The sequence below is a fragment of the Squalius cephalus genome (assembly GCF_949319135.1).
Source record: "Squalius cephalus genome assembly, chromosome: 4".
Taxonomy (NCBI): Eukaryota; Metazoa; Chordata; class Actinopteri; order Cypriniformes; family Leuciscidae; genus Squalius; species Squalius cephalus.
The window spans coordinates 7,987,212-8,009,656 of record NC_137125.1 but is presented as its reverse complement, the minus strand read 5'-3'; the positions used below and the strand labels follow the sequence as shown (position 1 = coordinate 8,009,656).

Genomic DNA, 22,445 nt, shown 5'->3' with positions numbered 1-22,445 from the left:
TGTTACATGGTATGTCATTGCTATAGAGCAGGGCTCACAAACACATTTTCTATGAGGTTTTGATGCTTTGGCAATACAAAATGTTTTTTTTGTTTTGTTTTGTTTTTGTCATGCCAATAAAGCTGATTGAATTTAGAGAGAGAGAGAGAGAGAGAGAGAGAGAGAGAGAGAGAGAGATGTGTGTGTGAAAGGTGATATGTTAAGCAAAAGCAGTTCCTAACCCCTGCTAAGGAGAAAACTGAAAGGGGAGGGAGTAATAGCAAGTTAGTTGTGTGTAATTCTGTTTATTTCATACTGGCTCCAATGTATATGACAATCTAAATAATTTACTTTCACAGGCATCGGCAAAGGCCGTGTGTCCCGGGTGGCTCAATATTACGCTGAGACTGCTGAGGCTCGCCCAGAGAGAAGAGGTGGTGCACGACACAGTGAGGAGCATGCAAGAAGAAGGCAACTCATTGTTGAGCACATACAGTCTTTTACCTGCAGGGCCAGCCATTATGGCCGGAGAGGAGCACCAGGCCGCAAGTATCTCCCCAGTGACCTGAATGTGCACAAGATGCATGAACTCTTTGAGGCTCAGAGCCATGCTCAAACCAGCTATTCCCTCTATTACTCTGTGTTTTCCAAGGAATTCAATCTTGGCTTCGGTCACCCAGCTACAGATGCATGCGCTGATTGTGCCAAGTACAAGATCAGGATTACAGACCCGAACCTTACTGACACAGAGAAGAGGATGGAATCGGCATCATTCATCTTGCATCGTCGCAGAGCGCGCGTTTTTTATGACATGTTAGGCAGGGTTGCTGAAGGTCATGTGACCCTCTGTTTTGATATGATGCAAAACCTGGTGCTTCCAAAAACCGCGATAGGACAGGCCTATTACTCACGCCAGATGTATCTGTACCTGTTTGTTGTGGTTGTGCACCATGGGGAGAACAGTTACCAGGAAAAAGATGATGTCCATCTGTATGTGTGGCAGGAGAATGAGGGTAGCAAAGACAGCAATATGATTGCTTCTGCGCTGAATGACTGCATCAAGGTTCAACTTCAGGACAAAGTCAGCAGATCCAGGGGGCTTCGGCTGTTCAGCGACTCTTGTTTTGGGCAGAACAAGAACATGAGCATGGTGTCCATGCTGATGGAACTTCGGCAGCTTTTCCCCAACCTTGGCATAGAGCACACCTTTCCAGTACGGGGCCACAGTTATCTCCCTGCAGACCGAGTCTTTGGCAGAATTGAGCAGAAGATCAGGAAAATGGACACAATTCTGCTACTGTTTGTTGTTTATGGCAAAGACTGGGAGGCGTTTGATTACAGGTCAGCCTCAAAAGACTGTGTTAAGGCTCAGAGGAGCTTTAAAATCAGTGAAGCACGAATGCTCGACTTGAGTACCAACAAGGTGGGTGTAAAGACGACTTACAACGGGGAGTATTGTTTCCATAGTGTGTTAAAGCGGGGCAAGCGGTGGGCTGACCTGAAACCTGAAGTACTTCCAAAGCAAAGCTCTGTCAAGGCCGCAAAAAAGAGAGATGTGCTGGCACTATTAGGAGCAATAGGTGTGTCTGATGCTGTGAGGGCTTTTTATGATGATGCACTGTATCAGGTGACTGACAATGCAGGCCTGAGTGATGACGAGTGATCCACACACACACACACATACACACACACACACACACACACACACACACACCCTCTCTCTCTGTCCTCTCACACACTCAAAGCACATCTCACACACAGACACTTTGTGATTTTTTTTTTAGATGTATAGCAGACAACTGTTTTACAGGTTCGACACTTTACTGTATGCCTTACTGAATGTATTGCACTATTGAATGCATTATTGAATACTGAATGTTTTTCATGCATATTTGTTGGACAAATTGGTCCTACTTGTTATAGGCTTGACACATTACACCCCCCAAAAAAAGACTCTCTCTCTCACACCCTCACTCTCACTCTCACTCTCACTCTCTCTCTCTCTCTCTCTCGTGTGTGTCTCACACACACACACACACACACACACACACACACACACACACTGGCTCTCTCCTCTCACATACTCAAAGGACATACACACACACTATGTGATTTGTTTTATGTAATCAGACAATGGGCTTAGACACTTTTCTGAATTGCCAATGTTTGTATTTATTTTAATTTATTACTGACTGACTTGCCTATTGAATATAGTTATCATTATTGAATATTTTTAATAATTTGTTTTTTTCATGCATATGTAGTGGACATATTGGTCCTGCTTGTTACAGGTTTGACACTTTACTAAAAATGACTCTAAATGTATTACTTAATAACAAAAAAATAACAAAAAACATACTCGGTTACTAACGTAACCTCGGTTCTCTCTAGAGAGAGGAACGAGTACTGCGTAGAATACGCTAGGGGAAAATCCTTTTCCACGAGAATACTGAAGCCAAAAAATTATCCTTAATTTTGTATTAATGTAAAACGCGTTGCGGCAGCATACAGACATAGGCGAGGCAGCTCGCGCGCCTATTGGCTGGTCTGCTGGCAACAAGCCTATCGAGCGAGACCTAGAGTGACGTCAGACCCAATGAGGGCGCTTTGCGCCCTCTGCGTCACGTCCCGCCGAAACGGGCGTGGCTTAGGTCTATAAATACCGCTCGCAGGCTTCATATCTCTGGTTTTTCATAGTCGAAGCAACCAGAGCGCGTGCATGCACGGCAGGATACGCAGTACTCGTTCCTCTCTCTAGAGAGAACCGAGGTTACGTTAGTAACCAAGTACGTTCTCTTACGAGAGATTCTCTCGTACTGCGTAGAATACGCTAGGGGAACCTACTGTAAAACGCCGTGCGTGCTGGGATCTGATACTATAGACTCAAGGGCGACAGCCCGGAGTTCATACAGTACACAATCACCCAGGGGACTCACAGGGAATCCTGGAAGAGGAGGGGTTTAGCCACTATCTTCCTTTATGGCAGCATAGAGCAGCACTGCAATACTCAAATAGCTGCATAACTGACAGCGTCAGTTTATGAGATTTGGCCATACTAGACCGACAGTAGTCTGGCCTGTAGTGCGGGAACCTCTAGGTTGTAAAACCTTATAAATGTAGACGGAGAGGCCCAGCCTGCCGCCATACAAATATCTTGCAAGGCAATCCCACTTGACCAGGCCCACGATGAAGCCATGCTTCTCGTGGAATGCGCTTTGACACCCAGCGGGCACTGCATGCCCTTGGTTGTGTAAGCTAGCGCTATTGCGTCCACTACCCATCTGGATAGGGTCTGTTTCGAAGCGGCTAGTCCCTTAGAACGCCCGCTGAACGAAACAAAGAGCTGCTCCGTCTGTCTAAAAACAGACGAGCGAGACACATAAGCTCTTAACGCCCTAACTGGGCAAAGGGAGCTTTCGTCCATATTTCCTTCAGTGACCGGCAGAGCAGACAGGGAGATGACCTGTGCTCTGAACGGTGTATTGAGGGATTTAGGAACATAACCGTGCTTAGGTTTGAGTATAACTCTAGAGTCATTCGGCCCAAATTCCATGCACGTCGCGCTTACTGAGAGCGCGTGTAAGTCCCCTATGCGCTTCACTGAAGCGAGAGCCAGAAGAAACGCTGTCTTGAAAGACAGGTGTTTAAGATCAATCTTCTGCAAGGGCTCGAATGGATGACCTTTCATGGCTTCCAGTACCGTAGAAAGGTCCCATATAGGGACTGTGGGAGGTCTGGGAGGATTCAGTCTCTTAGCTCCTCTAAGGAAGCGAATGACTAAATCGTTCCTTCCAATAGACTGGCCAAGCGTGGTCGAAGAGAACACTGCTATGGCCGCTACATAGACTTTGAGCGTGGAAGGGGACCTGCCCTTATCCAACAGCTCCTGTAGGAAGGAGAGAACCTCCGTCACACCGCAATGCAGGGGTGACACACCACGAGCTGTGCACCAGCTAGAGAACACTGACCATTTTGAGGCATAGAGACGTCGCGTAGACGGAGCTCTGGCCTGTGTGATAGTGTTTAACACTCCCTGTGGGAGGTCAGCGGGTACCCGTTGATGGCCCACACATGGAGGGACCACAGCTCTGGGTGAGGATGCCAGATCGAGCCGTTGGCTTGAGAGAGGAGATCCCTCCTCAGAGGCACTGGCCACGGGGCGGTGCTCGCTAACTGCATCACAATTGGGAACCAAGGTTGGCTCATCCAAAGTGGGGCTACAAGCAGCACTGAGCATCCTTCTTCCCTGACCCGTTCTACCACCTGAGTCAGGAGGGAGACGGGGGGAAAAGCGTAGAGAGGACAGCGAGGCCACTCGTGGGTCAGCGTGTCCTTGCTCTTCGAGAAAAATTCTGGACAGTGAGCGTTTACTTGAGACGCGAACAGGTCTACTTCCGCTCTGCCGAATTTCTTCCACAGCAGCTGGACTGTCTGTGGGTGCAAAGACCATTCCCCTGTCGGAACCTGGTTCCTGGACAGTCTGTCTGGTCCTATATTTAGGAGCCCTGGCACGTGCGCTGCTCTCAGCGAGAGCAGGTTGCTGCGGGCCCATATCAGGAGGCGCCTGGTTAGCCTGTACAGAGTCAGGGACCTGAGGCCGCCCTGGCGATTTATGTAGGACACCACTGAGACGTTGTCTGAACGTATTAGCACGTGGTGTCCCTTTATGAGGGGACAAAAGCGCGTGAGCGCTTTGCTCACTGCCAACATTTCGAGGCAGTTGATATGTAAGAGCTTCTCCTGCTTTGACCATTGGCCAAAAAAGCGGTCTGCCCTCGAGCAGCGCTCCCCATCCCGAGGTGGATGCGTCCGTGGACACCACCATCACTCTCGAGGAAGTCCCCAGGCTTACACCTGATTGGTACCAGTCTTTTGCCTCCCAAGGTTTCAAGGCTGCAATGCACGCTTGATTGACCTTGAAGCGAAGCTGACCGGAGGCCCACGCTGTGCATGGTACTCTCTTTCTGAGCCAGAACTGCAGTGGGCGCATGCGCAGAAGGCCCAACTGGAGAACTGAAGATGCTGAGGCCATCAGACCTAGCATCCTTTGAAATGTTTTGAGAGGGACTATCGCGCCGCAGCGGAACGAGCCGGCTGCGCGCCGAATGTCCAGTGTGCGCTGAGATGACAGGCGTGCTGTCATTAGCAGGGAGTTCAGCTCTATTCCCAGAAAAGATATAATCTGTCTGGGGAATAGCGAGCTCTTTTTCCAGTTCACTGCGAGACCGAGATTCTCGAGGTGATCGAGTAAAATGGTCCTGTGCTCCACGAGCTCCGAGTGAGATTGGGCTAGAATCAGCCAGTCGTCCAGATAGTTCAGCACTCTTATACCCCGTAGTCTGAGGGGTGCGAGCGCTGCGTCCATGCACTTCGTAAATGTACGGGGTGCCAGGGACAAGCCGAAAGGCAGGACTGTGTACTGATATGCCTGGCCCTCGAAGGCGAATCTCAAAAATCGCCTGTGACGTGACGCTATCTGTATTTGAAAATACGCGTCCTTTAGATCTATTGACACAAACCAGTCCCCTCGGCGGACATGCGCGAGGATTTTTCTGGTCGTGAGCATCCTGAACTGGCGCTTCAGAAGCGCTCTGTTCAGCTGCCGTAGATCTAGTATGGGTCTGAGACCCCCGTCTTTTTTGGGCACCAGGAAGTATCTGCTGTAAAGCCCCCCTTCGCTTTGAGCTTGAGATAGGGGTTCTATAGCCCCTTTGCTCAGCAGTTTCAGAATCTCGGCTCAAAGTAGATGAGCTACTTTCGATTCTACCGTGGTCTCGACGCGCGCCATGAAGCGGCGAGGGCGCCGGCGAAACTGCAGCGAATAGCCTTCTTTTATGATGTTCAGCACCCATCTCGAAACCCCGGGAAGCTTTTCCCACGCAAGTGCGCGAGTAGCTAGGGGCTGGATGCGAAGCACGCTCTGATCGGCTCGCGATACAGCGGCTTTTGTGTGCTGTGACATAAGCGTCGCGCTCATGACATCTGAGGCAGGGGGCGCGCTGATAACAGCGGGCAGAATGCCCGCGCTCGACTCCTCTGCAGTGTCTAACTGAGAGGGGGAGGGCTGGGCTAGTCTCATGTCTGTGTGTGGGAGTGGGCGCAGAGCAGCGGGCACATACACCACTTTTACAGCATTGCTCGCGTGAGCAGAGCGTATGCATACTGGTCCTGTATTTACAGGGACCGTAAGACATGTGGGAAGTAGCGTTTGTGGGCACTGAGTAGTGGGCACGTTTGCTACGTTTAAAGCACAATCGATCTGAGTCGATTTTATGTGCGCGAGCCCTGTGTGAAGGGCTGTGCTTGTGTGTAGGAATGGGCACTGAGTAGTGGGCATTTTTTCTACACATGAAACACCGTCGGCCGTGGCCGGGACACCAGAAAATACACTCTTTAAGGGATTTATCTGGGTAGCCGTAAAAACGGCTTTTTTGTGCAGGCAAGCGGGCAATGGAACCGGCTTGTTGGCTGCTAAATACGCTGGACCAGTCACATTTCCTGGAACTGGACGAGCGGCAAGCTTTGGTGGAAGTCCGGCCGCAGCGGGACTTGGACACCGTCGCTTTCCTAGGCGTGCTAGGACGTTTTCAGGCCTCTGGCTTCAACGCAACCTTTTGCCGCGGGCCACGCGGGGCGGGGCGGCGGCCGGATGAGCGAGAGCGCGGTCTCGAGCTCTAGGTTTGGCGGCGTTGTGAAGAGGAGGCGGTGGGCGGAGGCTTAGGCTGTGAGCTCTGAGCAGACGGTTTCGCACGGCCTGCTGCAGAACTGGAGCGCTTCGGGAGGAAGTGCCTCATGGCCTGGGTCGCTTTCTGTACCTCAGCGAACCTATCGGCGAAGTCTTTGACCGAGGTTCCGAAGAGGCCGGCAGGGGAAAGCGGCGCGTCGAGGAACGCGGTGCGTTCTGACTCAGTCATGTCCGAGAGCGTCAGCCACAGATGTCTCTCAGACACGGTGAGCGAGGCCATGCTCCGTCCAATGGCCTGTGCTGCCGACTTGGTGGCGCGAAGAGCGAGGTCTGTAGCGCTCCTCAAGTCCGGCACGCAGATTGCGTCAGGTCCTCTCTCATCCAGCTTACGGAGGAGATCGGCCTGGTATATCTGGAGCGTGGCCATGGTGTGCAATGCTGACGCGGCCTGCCCGGCGGCGGAGAAAGCGCGGCGGAGCAGGGCTGACGTCGTGCGGCAGGCTTTTGAGGGCAGCGCCATCTTAGCACGCCGTCCAGCGGAGGGCGGGCATAAGTGAGCTGCAATAGCCTCTTCGACCGGCGGCAGGGAGTGGTAGCCTCTGTTCTTTGCGTCGTCGACAGCGGAGAACGCCAAAGAGACAGAGGATCGTGTCCTGGCCGAAAAAGGGGAGCTCCAAGACTTAGCGACTTCTTCATGAAGCTCAGGAAGAAAAGGCGCTGGCTTGGATGCAGGCGAAACGCGCTCCCCAGGCAGGAAGTAGCCGTCCAGCCGGTTGTGAGCAGGCTGCTCAGGCGTAATCCACTCGAGGCCGAGGCTCGCCGTGGCCTGAGTGAGTACGCGCATGAGCTCCGCCTCAATGCTCGCTCTCTTCCCCGTAGAAGCACGGGCAGGGGGGGCGGGATCCTCAGAGCTCGCCCAATCCTCACTGCCTGATGCTAGGAGAGAGCAGGAATCCCCCTCTCGCAGCAGCGCGTCGATCTCATCAGCGTCATCGACAGAAGCAGCGGCAGACCGCGGCCGCTGTCCGTCCGGAAGTGAAGCTGATGAAACCGGAGAAGCAGGCGGGCGCACCGGCGAGCTTTGACGGCTGGGAGAGGGCTCCGGGATTCGCTGAGCGCGGCGCTTTTTACGGCGCGGCACAACAGCAGGTGTGGGCGCAGTCTCGCTGAATAGTGCCAAGCGAGTCCTCAGAGTCGCTAATGGCAACAGCTCGCAGTGAGGGCAGCCGCCGTCAGCGAGCGCGAGAACTGCGTGCTCTTGACCCAGGCAGGAAGCGCATATGACATGGCGGTCCCCGTCGCTGAGTGCGGCTTTGCACGAGCCGCAAGAAGGCATCTTGAAAAAGACGCAGCTCTTTTAGATAGTGTGGGTCGCGCCGGCGAACACACACACACAGTGCAGAGAAAGGATATGGGCGCTGGATAGCGCAGCAGGAAGGCGATGAAGGCGGCGCGGCCAGCAGCTTCGTCGACTCGTCCCGCTGAGGTGCTTCTTCAACAGCGCGGCTTCTTCTCGGATCCAGCGATGTGAGTTGCTTCGCTGAAGGATGAAAAATCAGAGATATGAAGCCTGCGAGCGGTATTTATAGACCTAAGCCACGCCCGTTTCGGCGGGACGTGACGCAGAGGGCGCGAAGCGCCCTCATTGGGTCTGACGTCACTCTAGGTCTCGCTCGATAGGCTTAAGCAGTTGCCAGCAGACCAGCCAATAGGCGCGCGAGCTGCCTCGCCTATGTCTGTATGCTGCCGCAACGCGTTTTACATTAATACAAAATTAAGGATAATTTTTTGGCTTCAGTATTCTCGTGGAAAAGGATTTTCCCCTAGCGTATTCTACGCAGTACGAGAGAATCTCTCGTAAGAGAACTTTACTTTTTCCAGGTTCGGCACCGAATGACTATTAGCCTAAATGTGTTACTAAATGATTTGAATGTATTTTTAACATTGTTGTATTTAAGGACTGGTATTTGTATGTGTGTTATTTTTAAATTATTTGTTTTATGTGGTGGACAATATTAGAACATGTCACTGGAAATATTTATTTTATTTTTACTATTTATTTTATTTTATTATTTATTTTATTTTACTATTTATTTAATTTTGCTTTTATTTATTTCATGCATTTGCACTTATTTAATTTATATGAATCTATACTATGAGTACCTGATTATATGTTGCACGTTCTCTTGTTTGTTTGTTTTTTAAACAACCATCCATAATTTTTTTCCAAAAATTGATGGATTTATAGCGTTTTGGAAAAAAAAAAAATTAACTTTGAATATATCATCAACAAAATTGTTGTTTGATTTAATAATCATTGTTCAACATGTTCAGACTGAGCCAAAAAAAACATTTTAACAGGATAAATTGAATATTCACAAAATGTGTGGGTCTAGGTAAAAAATTTAATTTTCCTGAAAACTACTGAAATGGATTTATCCCGTTTTGGAAAAGAGCTCCTCATATATATATATATATATATATATATATATATATATATATATATATTGCAGCACATAGCTTATGCCTACAAGGCACAACAAACTGGTGTTCATTATATATATATGTTATGTGCTGCATAAAATAATAACAATAGCCTATAAATCGTTAAAAAGGACCACTTCAGTAACACTGCACTAGAGAAAAATATATTGATTATCATGTTACTTCAACCTAAAAAAAGTTTACAAAAATGAAGCCTAGGCCTATTGTTTGGCACATTTTGCTTTTCAAACGCATGCAGAGAACATTTACTGAAGTGATCAAGCCGTTCAAAACTATTAAACTAATTATTGTTACCATATTATACATCTACGTTTGAGCAGATATCCACAAACACAGTATTTAACAGTAAACACGGTTCTAAACATTATAATATTCACCATAGTATACACTCATACTAGCCTACTTTTATCATGCTGTGTTTTATTATAGAATATAAAAACATCCTCGTGTCGGACACTGAAAGGTTGCCTACCAGTCTAGTTCACATTTCAACATGTTTCTGTCTATTTATAGATACATATACATGTACGATACTAGGCTTAGTTCATGTTTTTACTCCAATCTCATTTCATAACATACATTTTAATCTGGCACCACCAGTTTAACATGTCTTACCTTAAAAATCTTCTCATCTTCAAATCGCGTTCTTCTGAGGTAAATCCAAGTGAAACAGCACAGCACAAACACAGTCTTCCAAACTCGATGAAAAGCAGAGAGGATTAAGTTACCGAAGTTTCTGATTCTTTGTTTTGAGGTAATGAGCGCGTTTACAGGTCTTCGTTTCTCCGCGTGGATCATTTGCATGTCAATCGCTCGTGCTCGCGTGGTCACATTAGAGTTAATGAGGATGCGTTTGAGAAACTGTACATGCCGCTGCTTTCATATAGATTACTTAAACATAGAATATTTGTTTTTTATATAACTTACATACTTTAAAAATTTCAAGTCTGTGTGACAAACATTCGCTGAGTTACAGGCCATTTTCTGTCGCGTTTCAGAATGAGTTTCACATTGAGAGAGACAGCAGAACGTACATCATGTTTATTTTCTTTATTTGACAAAAAACACAACATTTTGTTTTTATTTTGAGTGTACACAAATAAAATAAGACATTTAAGCGTTTTGATTGATGTATAACACTTACATGTAAAATCAAAATCAACAGACTATTTAGAGTCTCTTTTGTACTGATAAGAAAAAAAGTGAGCTGGTATCGCCGGCGATACCGCCGACCCCAGGGGGTTAAGCCCTCATGTTTGTCATGTGTCTTTGTCTTGTATTTTATTTGTGTAACTGCTGTCGGTGAGTCCTATGTTTCATGTTTTGCCATGCCAGGTCTTTGTTTTGTATTTTGTTTTATGTTTTGGATCTTTAAATAAACTGCACTTGGGTTCTACAAACTTGCCTTCAGTGGATCCATACGTTACAATAAGTTATAACTGTAATTAAACTAAACTATACCTGCACTATCTCCATGCAGCATATATTATCTGTTTCTGTAGGCATTATTGTCAGACACCAGTTCGAACTGAACACTGCTAGTACAGATTCTAACATATTTTAATGAGTGAGATTGTCCTGTTTGTTGCCACTGGATCATGAGCTCTTGAAGCTCTGCCCTCTTCTTGAAAGGGAAACAATTCTTGAATATAAAGTAAGGTGAAGGCTGACATTACTGAAATGATTTGACAAAGTTATATGGAACTGTAATGTGGTCAAGACATGACTGGAACTACTTTAGCTGTGGGTTTACTGGAAAATAATTACACACATTCATCAACCAATCAGAATGAAGCATTCAGTAGCATAACTAGAGCTAAACCTCTGTTAATTATCAATTGGAACTTTTGTAAATGTATGAAAGAATTAAAGTCAAACTAGTTTGTAATAAGTGAATATGGTAATGCTGTTTTTGGAGTGATTTAATCAAAACTATTCCTGCTTCACATACTTGAGTTTTTCCAGTGTGCAGTTTGGATCCTCCAGTTTTTCAGAGATCTCCTTGACTCCTGAATCTCCTGGGTGATTGTAGCTCAGATCCAGCTCTCTCAGGTGTGAGTTTGAACTCAGAGCTGAAGACACATAACCACAGCCTTCCTCTGTCACCATACAGCCAGACAATCTATAAAAACACACAGCAACAGTCCTCATGACTTGCACATTTATACCTACCTCAGCCATTCATTAGGTATTATTTGTAACTGTGTGAAAAAAAATAGTTTTAGCAGAAAACTGCAAGGAGCTAATGACAATGACAATAAAACACAAGTAGTGACTAGTGATCTCCGGTTCGTTAACAAATCTTTCTTTTTAACCATTTTTTTTTTTTTTTGTGAACAGGTCGAACCACTTCACCAAAATCGGACTGAATCAATCTAAACAGTTTGTGTCTTGAATCAGCACTGATCCACAATTTACTAAAGTTACTCACTTTTGGACGTGGCTGACAGTCCCTCCGACTCTTAAATAAACCAATATATTATTTTAAAGGTGGAAACACAATGAATGGTTTGTAAAACTGTCAAACTAAACATTTATTTTGTTTTATCAATATTGCAATATCTTTTCAGGAACAGCTTATTAAATTTTTAAATAAGTTGACAAAGTTAAAAAACATAACCAATCTTTTGCTAAGGTTTTAAGGGGGAAAAGTAAATGTTTAAATGTATTAATCAAAACAGTTGAAACACATTGAACATACTGGAAACTTTCTTCGACTTTTTAGTTTTGTATATATATATTCAGGTTGCAGCAGTTTTCAGCTTATCAGTAGACTCAGCAGTAGTACTATGCAGATTATGCAGGCTGCAAGGAAAGTGCACAACCTGGAGTACAACGGAGCCAGCATCATGTTGTTCGAGGATTTCTCCGCAGTAGTGGTGAGGAAGAGGCAAGAGTTTTTTCAAGTTAAACAACGGCTCAAGGAGAAATAAATTGCCTTTGCTATGTTATACCCGGCAATTCTTAGGATTAAAGTGGACGGGTGAGAAAGGTTGTTTAAGGACCCAAAGGAGGTGGCGGCCTTTTTGGATGTAATTACTTCTCGAGGCGGCTCCCCATCACATACTTATACGGATTTAGTGACTTTAGTGACTTTTGATCTCTATATTAGTGGTTCTCAACCGCATGCGGCCCGTCAGGGATGCAAATGCGGCACACGAAATGCTGACCACATTAAAAAATAAATTCCAGTTTTACAATTTAATAATTTTACAAAAAAATTATTAATTAACATGCTTTAAGAAATATCTGCCTGGATCTCAGGACAGAGCTGTCAAGTTAACTTGTCTTGGAAAATGCAATTGCTAAAATTGATTGCTCCTGTTTGCCTCGTCGCTTCTGCTGCTGTTGCGTTGGTTTGCGTCTGTAAGCTTCGTATTTCTTTCTGCTTAGAATCATTATTTACTATCATTCCTTGTTGTTTATACTGCTAAATATAACTTACTCAATATCACACATTAACCTGACATTGCTAGCTTCAATCTAAATCATTATTACTAACACAACACGCTAGTAATTCACTAGCCTCTTAGCGTGTCATCCGTGCGCTCTTTATTTATTTATTTTTCTCTCACGCCTTTTACGAGTCCATCAAACAACTTAGGTGAGTAGGATCAGTCAACAAACACGGTAAGTCATGTCATCTTCTCCTCTTATTGTTACTTGCACCTCATGCAACATGTTTAGCATATCCTTCTCTGTCAGCACAGGATTTACATGTGATAAATGCAGGGAGATAGTAAAGCTGACGGGGAAGATTTCAGAACTAGAGACACGCATCCAAGCTTTAATCAAGGTTAATTGTAAGAGTGCAAGGGCTTTAGATACTGCTTTGGATGCGACTAGCTTAGTGAACTCTTTACATTGTTCGGGTCCAGCTGAAGTAGAGCCCGTGTAGCAGGGCAACTGGGTGACAGTGAGGCGCTGTAGTCGCGGGACAAAACACCACTCTTCCGTTCCGATTACAACTTCAAACAGATTCTCCCACACTCAGTGAAACACCCACTGAGAATCCTGTTGAATGTGCCCTAGTTATTGGCGATTCTATTACACGGAACGTGAAAATAGAGCCACCAGCCACCATAGTCACATGTTTGCCGGGAGCCAGAGCACCTGACATCAAAGCAAATTTAAAAGTGCTGGCTAATGCTAATCGTACATTTTCTAAGATTATTATCCACGTCGGCACTAATGATGTTCGACTCCGCCAGTCGGAGATCACCAAAATTAATGTTAAAGAGGTGTGTGAACTCGCAAGTACGATGTCAGGCACTGTAATTTGCTCTGGCCCCCTTCCTGTTCACAGGAGTGATGAGATACTTAGTAGATTGTCCTCACTCAATGTCTGCTTGTCTAAGTGGTGTCCGCAAAATAATATAGAATTCATAGACAATTGGAAAAGTTTTTGGAACAGACCTGACCTGTTGAAAAGAGATGGTATTCATCCCTCCTGGGATGGTGCTGCTTTTCTCTCTAGTAATATGGCACATAGTCTTAGAGCTCAAACATGACTTGGGGCTCAGATCAAGAAGCAGACAGACTGGCTTAACCGACCGTCTGCTAGCTGTCTCACGTCACCAAGGTCAGATAAATCCCATCACATAGAGCCTCTTTCACCTAGATATCATCATAAAGAGACTGTGTCTGTTCCCCGAATGAGGACATACAAAAAACTTCCAAACCCATCTAAGGGTAAAAATGTAATAGATGTTCAACAAATAATAAACAGATATAATACAAATGATCAAATGATAAAGCTTGGGTTGCTGAATATTAGATCCCTTACTACAAAAGCACATATTGTTAATGTTATGATTACAGACTATAATCTAGATGTGCTGTGTTTGACAGAAACCTGGCTAAAACCAAACGATTACATTACTTTAAATGCTGATGATTTCTTGTTGTATCTGGAATCCCCCAAGCAATTCATTCCTAAGCAGATAAGACTGATTAGTGAGTATAGTTTGTTTTCCCAGATATAAGATAAACTTTTCAAAAAGTGAAGTTATGCCTCTTAATAGTGCATATAGAACAGACCCTAATATATTGCAACCATTCCATTGGTCTACAACATTGTTCTCCTATTTGGGTTTAAAGATTTCTCGTCGATTATCAGAGCTATATAGTTTAAATTTGGTCCCCCTTTTACAATCAGTGAAACATAAACAGCAGTCATGGTGCAGCCTGCCTTTATCATTTAATTAAATTTAAATCTAAATTAATATTCTTCCGCGTCTTCTCTATATATTTCAAATGCTTCCTATCAGAGCCAATTTAATTAGCTCAATAATTTCATTCATATGGGCAAAGAAAAGACCCAGGCTGCAGTATAGTGTGTTGTGTTACCCTGTCAAAGCAGGCAACCTGGCAGCTCTGTGCTTTTCAACATATCTGCTGACTGATACAAACAGCAGGAAAATGCTGGGAGTGCTTCTTGGGTGTAAAAATATGTAAATACCTCCGGTGCTCTTCAGTGAAGGGATCCAGATATATCTTAAGATAAAGATCTGAGGCACTCAGGAGGATGAAGATTAAAAAGCCTTTATTAATCCATGGCTAGTCTCATAAAAATAAAAACATGCCTACGCGTTTCAGCCAACAAGGCTTTCGTCAGGGCTTGAAATGTTTGACAAACAGCTCACTTCCTTATTAAGACCAGTGATCAATAACAGCTGCTTAGGTTGAACAGGTAGGAAGTCACATGATTAAATGACTAGTGTCACAAAAAATTGCTTACAATCATTAATCCTGGTAAATTTAACTACAGAGAAAAAGCATATATTTCTACAAAAAACAAAACAAAAAAAAAACCTTAAATAATTAAACTAATAAATTTAACTACAGAGCAAAAGCATACATTTCTACAAACATTAAACTAGAAAAAAAAACAAAACACTTACTACTAAAGATATAAAGCCACTAAACGTAAAAGAAGTGTTAAATTACAAAAAAGGAACAAAATCTAGCTGTAGATTTTGTGACGTAACATGTAGCTTTCAAAGTGTAAATCCAAAATGATTCTCTTTGCAAGAGTTTCTTTAGCCTATCACCTCCTCTAATTGAGTTTTCAATATGCTCTATGCCTATAATTTTAAGGGAATTACAACTTCCATGGTTTAAAGTCACTAGTCATTTAATCATGTGACTTCCTACCTGTTCAACCTAAGCAGCTGTTATTGATCACTGGTCTTAATAAGGAAGTGAGCTGTTTGTCAAACATTTCAAGCCCTGACGAAAGCCTTGTTGGCTGAAACGCGTAGGCATGTTTTTATTTTTATGAGACTAGCCATGGATTAATAAAGGCTTTTTAATCTTCATCCTCCTGAGTGCCTCAGATCTTTATCTTAAGATATATCTGCTGACTGCTCAGTCTAGATTTCTTTTGGAATGGTTCATAAACGATCCGGATTCCATATGGATTGGGTGTGAGCCAGCGACATTGAATGGGATTCCGCTATACAACTTGTTATATACAACCCCAAATCAGAAAAAGTTGGGACACTGTACAAATTGTGAGTAAAAACAGAATGCAATGATGTGGAAGTTTCAAATTTCAATATTTTATTCAAAATACAACATAGATGACATATCAAATGTTTAAACTGAGAAAATTTATAATTTTAAGGAAAAAATAAGTTGATTTTAAATTTCATGGCATCAACACATCTCAAAAAAGTTGGGACAAGGCCATTTTTACAACTGTGTGGCATCCCCTCTTATTTTTATAGCAGTCTGCAAACATCTGGGGACTGAGGAGACAAGTTGCTCAAGTTTAGGAATAGGAATGTTGTCCCATTCTTGTCTAATACAGGCTTCTAGTTGCTCAACTGTCTTAGGTCTTCTTTGTTGCATCTTCCTCTTTATGATGCACCAAATGTTTTCTATGGGTGAAAGATCTGGACTGCAGGCTGGCCATTTCAGTACCGGGATCCTTCTTCAACGCAGCCATGATATTGTAATTGATGCAGTATGTGGTCTGGCATTGTCATGTTGGAAAATGCAAGGTCTTCCCTGAAAGAGACGACGTCTGGATGGGAGCATATGTTGTTCTAGAACTTGGACATACCTTTCAGCATTGATGGTGCCTTTCCAGATGTGTAAGCTGCCCATGTCACACGTACTCATGCAACCCCATACCATCAGAGATGCAGGCTTCTGAACTGAGCGCTGATAACAACTTGGGTTGTCCTTGTCCTCTTTAGTCTGGATGACATGGCGTCCCAGTTTTCCAAAAAGAACTTCAAATTTTGATTCGTCTGACCACAGAACAGTTTTCTACTTTGCCACAGTCCATTTTAAATGAGCCTTGGCCCAGAGAAAACGCCTGCGCTTCTGGATCCTGTTTAGATATGGCTTCTTTTTTGACCTATAGAGTTTTAGCTGGCAACAGCGAATGGCACGGTGGATTGTGTTCACCAACAATGTTTTCTGGAAGTAATCCTGAGCCCATGTTGTGATTTCTATTACAGTAGCATTCCTGTATGTGATGCAATGCCGTCTAAGGGCCCGAAGATCACGGGCATCCAGTATGGTTTTCTGGCCTTGACCCTTACGCACAGAGATCGTTCCAGATTCTCTGAATCTTTGGATGATATTATGCACTGTAGATGATGATAACTTCAAACTCTTTGCAATTTTTCTCTGAGAAACTCCTTTCTGATATTGCTCCACTATTTTTCGCCGCAGCATTGGGGGAATTGGTTATCCTCTGCCCATCTTGACTTCTGAGAGACACTGCCACTCTGAGAGGCTCTTTTTATACCCAATCATGTTGCCAATTGACCTAATAAGTTGCAAATCGGTCCTCCAGCGGTTCCTTATATGTACATTTAACTTTTCCGGCCTCTTATTGCTACCTGTCCCAACTTTTTTGGAATGTGTAGCTCTCATGAAATCCAAAATGAGACAATATTTGGCATGACATTTCAAAATGTCTCACTTTCAACATTTTATATGTTATCTATATTCTATTGTGAATAAAATATAAGTTTATGAGATTTGTAAATTATTCCATTCCTTTTTTACTCACAATTTGTACAGTGTCCCAACTTTTTCTGATTTGGGGTTGTAGTATATATATACTTTTATGACCCTGTCTTTTTATTCTCTACCTGATGGTGGCAGTATTTCATTCGACTGTGAAGTCACTGTTAATTGGATAATTTATGGGTGGAACTTAGTTCCCCAGAGAAGTCGTTTGCTCCAATTTGTTCTCTTTTTGTTTGTCTTTTATTTACCAACATTTATTGGCCCATTGGACTATTATTTTCTCTTGTTTATTTAAATCCCTAGACATTGTGTTATATTTCTGTAACAGATAATTTTTTCCTTAATAAATAATCTTGCAATGCAAACGCCTGCTTGTATGTGTAATCCTCTTTATGTTACGGTCGGGAACGAGCTGGCCGTGACAGTTACCTTCTAAAATTACAGGCCTAATTAGAGGCAACGTTATTCTAAAGAACATGGTGAATGTTTGGTGGCAGATTAGGAAGAGTGAGGTGATATGGAAACAGATTTTCATTAACTCCTCTCCATGCTGCTTGCGTGTGAGGGCGTTTTCACACGATTCCGAGCGCGATTGATCCCAGTGCCCCCCTGCAGTGTGGATCTGGTTTCACACTCAATTTGATTCAATCGAACCCTGGTGCATTTGCGTTTAAGTTATGTCATCACAAACAGGCATAACTTGTTAACAAGTTGATTGTATTTGATCACTGTGATAGCTAAGGCCACACTGAATAAACATTTCATTTGAATGGTTCTAGTTTTCTCTTTTTATTTTATTTTGTTATGAGAAATTAATATTTTGTTTGATCTAAGGGATTAATGTTTTTGATGTCTATTTATACATTTCTATGTAATTATTTTGTTTCTTTAAATATTATTTACCCAAACATTGAAACATGAGGTGCTACGTTGTCTCTTTAGCCCGCATTGAACCTCAAAGAGCGTCAAGCCAATAATCATTTATTTCTAGAGTGCACGCTAGTGAGTAAATGAAACTACAACCAAGATATGGGTTTGACGTTTTATTTAATTTTGTTAAATAAAATTGGTCTTTCCTGGTGTCCTTTATATATTCAGTTGGGAATTACAGGAAATTTTGTTTTTGGGACAATATGTGTTGGGGTAATTTGTTTATATATATATATATATATAAGCCTCGAGTGTCATCTGAAATTTTCTTCTAAAATAAGCATTTTTTTCAAGCTCGTATATTTAAGTTCAGTAATTTCACTTTAATGACAATTAACAGGGACCCAGAACTCAGTAATGTGCTGATGTCCCATTTATTAATCAGTGTTTTTTTTCCTTTTTCTTTTTTCTTTTTTTTTCTGTTTCTTCTGTGCAATGTTTGGTCAGTAAGTGTTGCAGTCAATAAAATGACACTTTGTTGATTATGAATGTCTCCTGTAAATTTTATGGAAGAACCCTAACAATCACAGACTGTCATCTGCCTCTAGGCACAGCTAACTTTGATCAGAATGATTTTACTAAATGACTTTATAAAATGGAATAACTTTTGATCAAATGGATCTTTGTAAAGACCACCCAATGGCCCAAAGACGGAGTCCAACGGTGTGGGCGAAGGGATAATGCGTGTATGTCTTTTCAGCGCTCCAGTGAAGTTCACTTAATTTATTAGAATTTAGTTTCAATATTACTTTAGCTCTACGCTTAATCTGACTCCAATTTCAAATGATAATCAAATTTAGATTGTGTTTCTTATTAGAAAATAATCATAAATATTGATTATGATTAAATTTAGCACTTTGATTATTCTGGGTATCCCATATTTTCAATTATTCATTCATTATGGACCCGGTATCGCTTCATTCATTATTCATTCATTATGGACCCCGTCACGAATGTGCGCCCATGATCACAAACGTAGCCAGTTCTGAAGTAGTCAGAGGGTGCAGTGCAACTATTTTACCCTTAAGCGGTCGCTCTATGCTTACTCATAACAAAAGGTGTAATTCTTTAATAGTTGCGAGCTTTCTCATGCTAAGTCAGTGACAGTCAGAAATCGGAAGGTCTCCTTAATGATGTGCCCCATGCTCCATTCATTAGTGCCTTCGGTTTGATCTATCCTGGACAGAGATTTGCAGAAACGCCAGACTACACATTAATCTACTAGGAAGAATGATTTCAGAATAGTGCAAAATAAATCAAGATGTAACATTTATTTGTTAGGTAAAATGTATTATGCCAATTACACAAGTGATTAAAAGCCAATTCAGAAATAATAAATACATGACATCAATTACTCAAAGATGACTCTAAGATGACTCTAATAGTAAGCAATGCATTCCTGACAGAGACACACAGTGGTGTGTGTGTTCCAAGTTTAAGACTTGAGAAAACACTGACACAGCACTGCATGGGGGTTTTCCTGGTTACAGATTCCCAAAGACTGCTCTGTCACCTCGCCTTAAATACCCAGCCCAGAACAAAAGGCTTGTACAAATATTTTTTAGAGTTGTTTTAGGTCAATTCATGTACCCCAGGGGGTAGCACCTGGTTTCGGGGGAGAGGGGAGAATTATCAGATATCTTGAAGAGACATCACCCAAAGAGAAAAACAGAATTCTCCTAAGTTCTCAATCTTTCTCATAATACCAATGACTGCAATGAAATTTTACCATTTTACAAATCGCATTTTACCAATCGAGACATTTAAAATGATACCAAACATGAAAAGGAAAAACAATAGATTCACAAGATACATCATATGTGATATATAGACAATCTTAGTGAACTTTTAGTGACTTGACTCAGGGGGAGAGGAAGGGAGGAGGGAGAGGGGGATGCAGAGATAAGGAAGGAGAAAAGTTTGGACAGGACAATGTCCTGTGCTCTTTCTTTGCGATCTTCTGTCCAGGGTGCGTTTTATTGCTTTATTGCAGGGTGAGTTTTATCTCAGCTTTTGTCTAAGCTGGAAAATCAGTTCTTACATCAACATGTCGTGCGGAAACATTGTCGGGTGAAACTGAGTAATCATAAATATCACCACCATGAAATCACATGAAATCCAAGCACCAGTCGAATGAGGAAAGACAGCTGTGCATCACCACATTCATTACTACAGCTGTACAGAGAAGAGAACTTATCTGATAGCAAAATGATCGAGACATATGTTTCCTTTAAGTTTCGTTGAGGGAGACAGGTTCAAGAACAGAAAACAGGGGCAGAGTTACAGGGGCAGAGTTATCAGGAGAACAGGAGAACAAGAGAACAGGAGAACAAGAACAGGGGCAGAGTTATCAGGCGGAGGGGGCGGAGGGGGCAGAGTTATCAGGCGGAGGGGGCGGAGGGGGCAGAGTTATCAGGCGGAGGGGGCAGAGTTATCAGGCGGAGTTATCAAGCGGAGGGGGCAGAGTTATCAGGCGGAGTTATCAGGCGGGAGGCGGAGGGGGCAGAGTTATCAGGCGGAGGGGGCAGAGTTATCAGGCGGAGGGGGCAGAGTTATCAGGCGTGGGGGGCAGAGTTATCAGGCGTGGGGGGCAGAGTTATCAGGCGTGGGGGGCAGAGTTATCAGGCGTGGGGGGCAGAGTTATCAGGCGTGGGGGGCAGAGTTATCAGGCGTGGGGGGCAGAGTTATCAGGCGGAGGGGGCAGAGTTATCAAGCGGGGGGGCGTGGGGGGCAGAGTTATCAGGCGTGGGGGGCAGAGTTATCAGGCGTGGGGGGCAGAGTTATCAGGCGTGGGGGGCAGAGTTATCAGGCGTGGGGGCAGAGTTATCAGGCGGGGGGGCAGAGTTATCAGGCGTGGGGGCAGAGTTATCAGGCGTGGGGGTAGAGTTATCAGGCGTGGGGGCAGAGTTATCAGGCGTGGGGGGCAGAGTTATCAGGCGTGGGGGGCAGAGTTATCAGGCGTGGGGGGCAGAGTTATCAGGCGTGGGGGGCAGAGTTATCAGGCGTGGGGGGCAGAGTTATCAGGCGTGGGGGGCACAGTTATCAGGCGTGGGGGGCAGAGTTATCAGGCGTGGGGGGCAGAGTTATCAGGCGGAGGGGGCAGAGAGAGGGGGCAGAGTTATCAGACAGAGGGGGCAGAGTTATCAGACAGAGGGGGCAGAGAGAGGGGGCAGAGTTATCAGACAGGGGGCAGAGTTATCGGACAGAGGGGGCAGAGGGGACCGATCGGCGGCTGACTTGAAGCAGTGCATGCCGGTTAGAAATTGTGTCTGACTTGATACACATGCCACGTGACTGTGACGTATGCCATCAAAGTACCGCGAGAGCGATTGGAGAGTAGCCGGAGAACTCAGCCAGCGCAGCTTCTCAAGAGCGGCTGCACGAGGGCTGATGACGACACAGCTGTTCCACGATTGGCCGGATTCACCGCATGACAACGATCACGTGTGTTTCGTGTTTATTCGAACACCTTTAGTTCCTCTAAAGCTCACACATCAGTTTTTTTATAACAGTAAACACTCTTTTCATGTCATTGCGATGTTATATTGTGTCATGTTTATCAAATTAAAACTGATTAAAAAACGTAGACTCCACTTCATTGATAGTAGCTTATGTTGAACTTTATTCTTGTTCAAACAGACGCTGTATGAAGCAGTACATAAAGTATTGAATGAAAATGTCTCTGAAACATCTGTGTATTATTTGGCAAATATTGCATTTATTTCACTTCAGCTGTCGTAAAGTATGCAAACACCACATGACCGTTCACTACGGGAACCAGAAAGTGTCCGACTTCACGGAACATGTAAAGGGTGACCAATAGTATTGATTTACTGAAAAAACAAAACAAAACAAAACAAAACAAAAAACACCACCACCAAAAAAAGGGCACTTTGGAGTGTAAGGGCAAAAAGGGCAGGTTGAGCCCTACCTCTGCACGTGCCTGATGTAAACTTGTTGTGCGCATATTTGCTAATCATAAACTTTTTCAGAAAGGTTAAGAAAAGATTAAAATGTAATTTAACTGACGTGAAGATTAAAAAATATTGTCTTTCTTGTTAAACTACATTTAAATAAATTAATATTTAAATATTTGTTTTTTATGAGCCCAAATATTCGAATAAATTTTTTTTGAAAAATGCCCATCCCTAGTGGATTGCCATTCATTTGCTGCCCTAATTGCCTATGTGTGAATACACTGCAGGCTCACTCTCGCCCGTATCCAAGGTAAATCATCAACACTATCAGCCCCTACATGTGTTTTATTGAACTAAATACATCGTCATCAGCTAAAACTTCCTGAACAAGCGCGCACCCAAGTCTGTGTTGCTTTCACATTCACGCGAATGCAAGA

The 22,445-nt window shown here is 43.8% G+C and overlaps 1 protein-coding gene across 1 annotated transcript in view; it reads right to left on the bottom strand.

Annotated features, from left to right (window-relative positions):
- Window positions 1-22,445, bottom strand: part of LOC307156972 (uncharacterized protein) — a gene marked incomplete at its 3' end in the record, with an annotated part of 98,486 nt that overhangs the window by 13,669 nt on the left and 62,372 nt on the right. Inside the window, exon 8 of the mRNA XM_079868701.1 lies at window positions 11,121-11,291. Coding sequence (XP_079724827.1) covers window positions 11,121-11,291 — 171 coding nt within the window. The remainder of the gene's footprint in view (window positions 1-11,120; window positions 11,292-22,445) is intronic.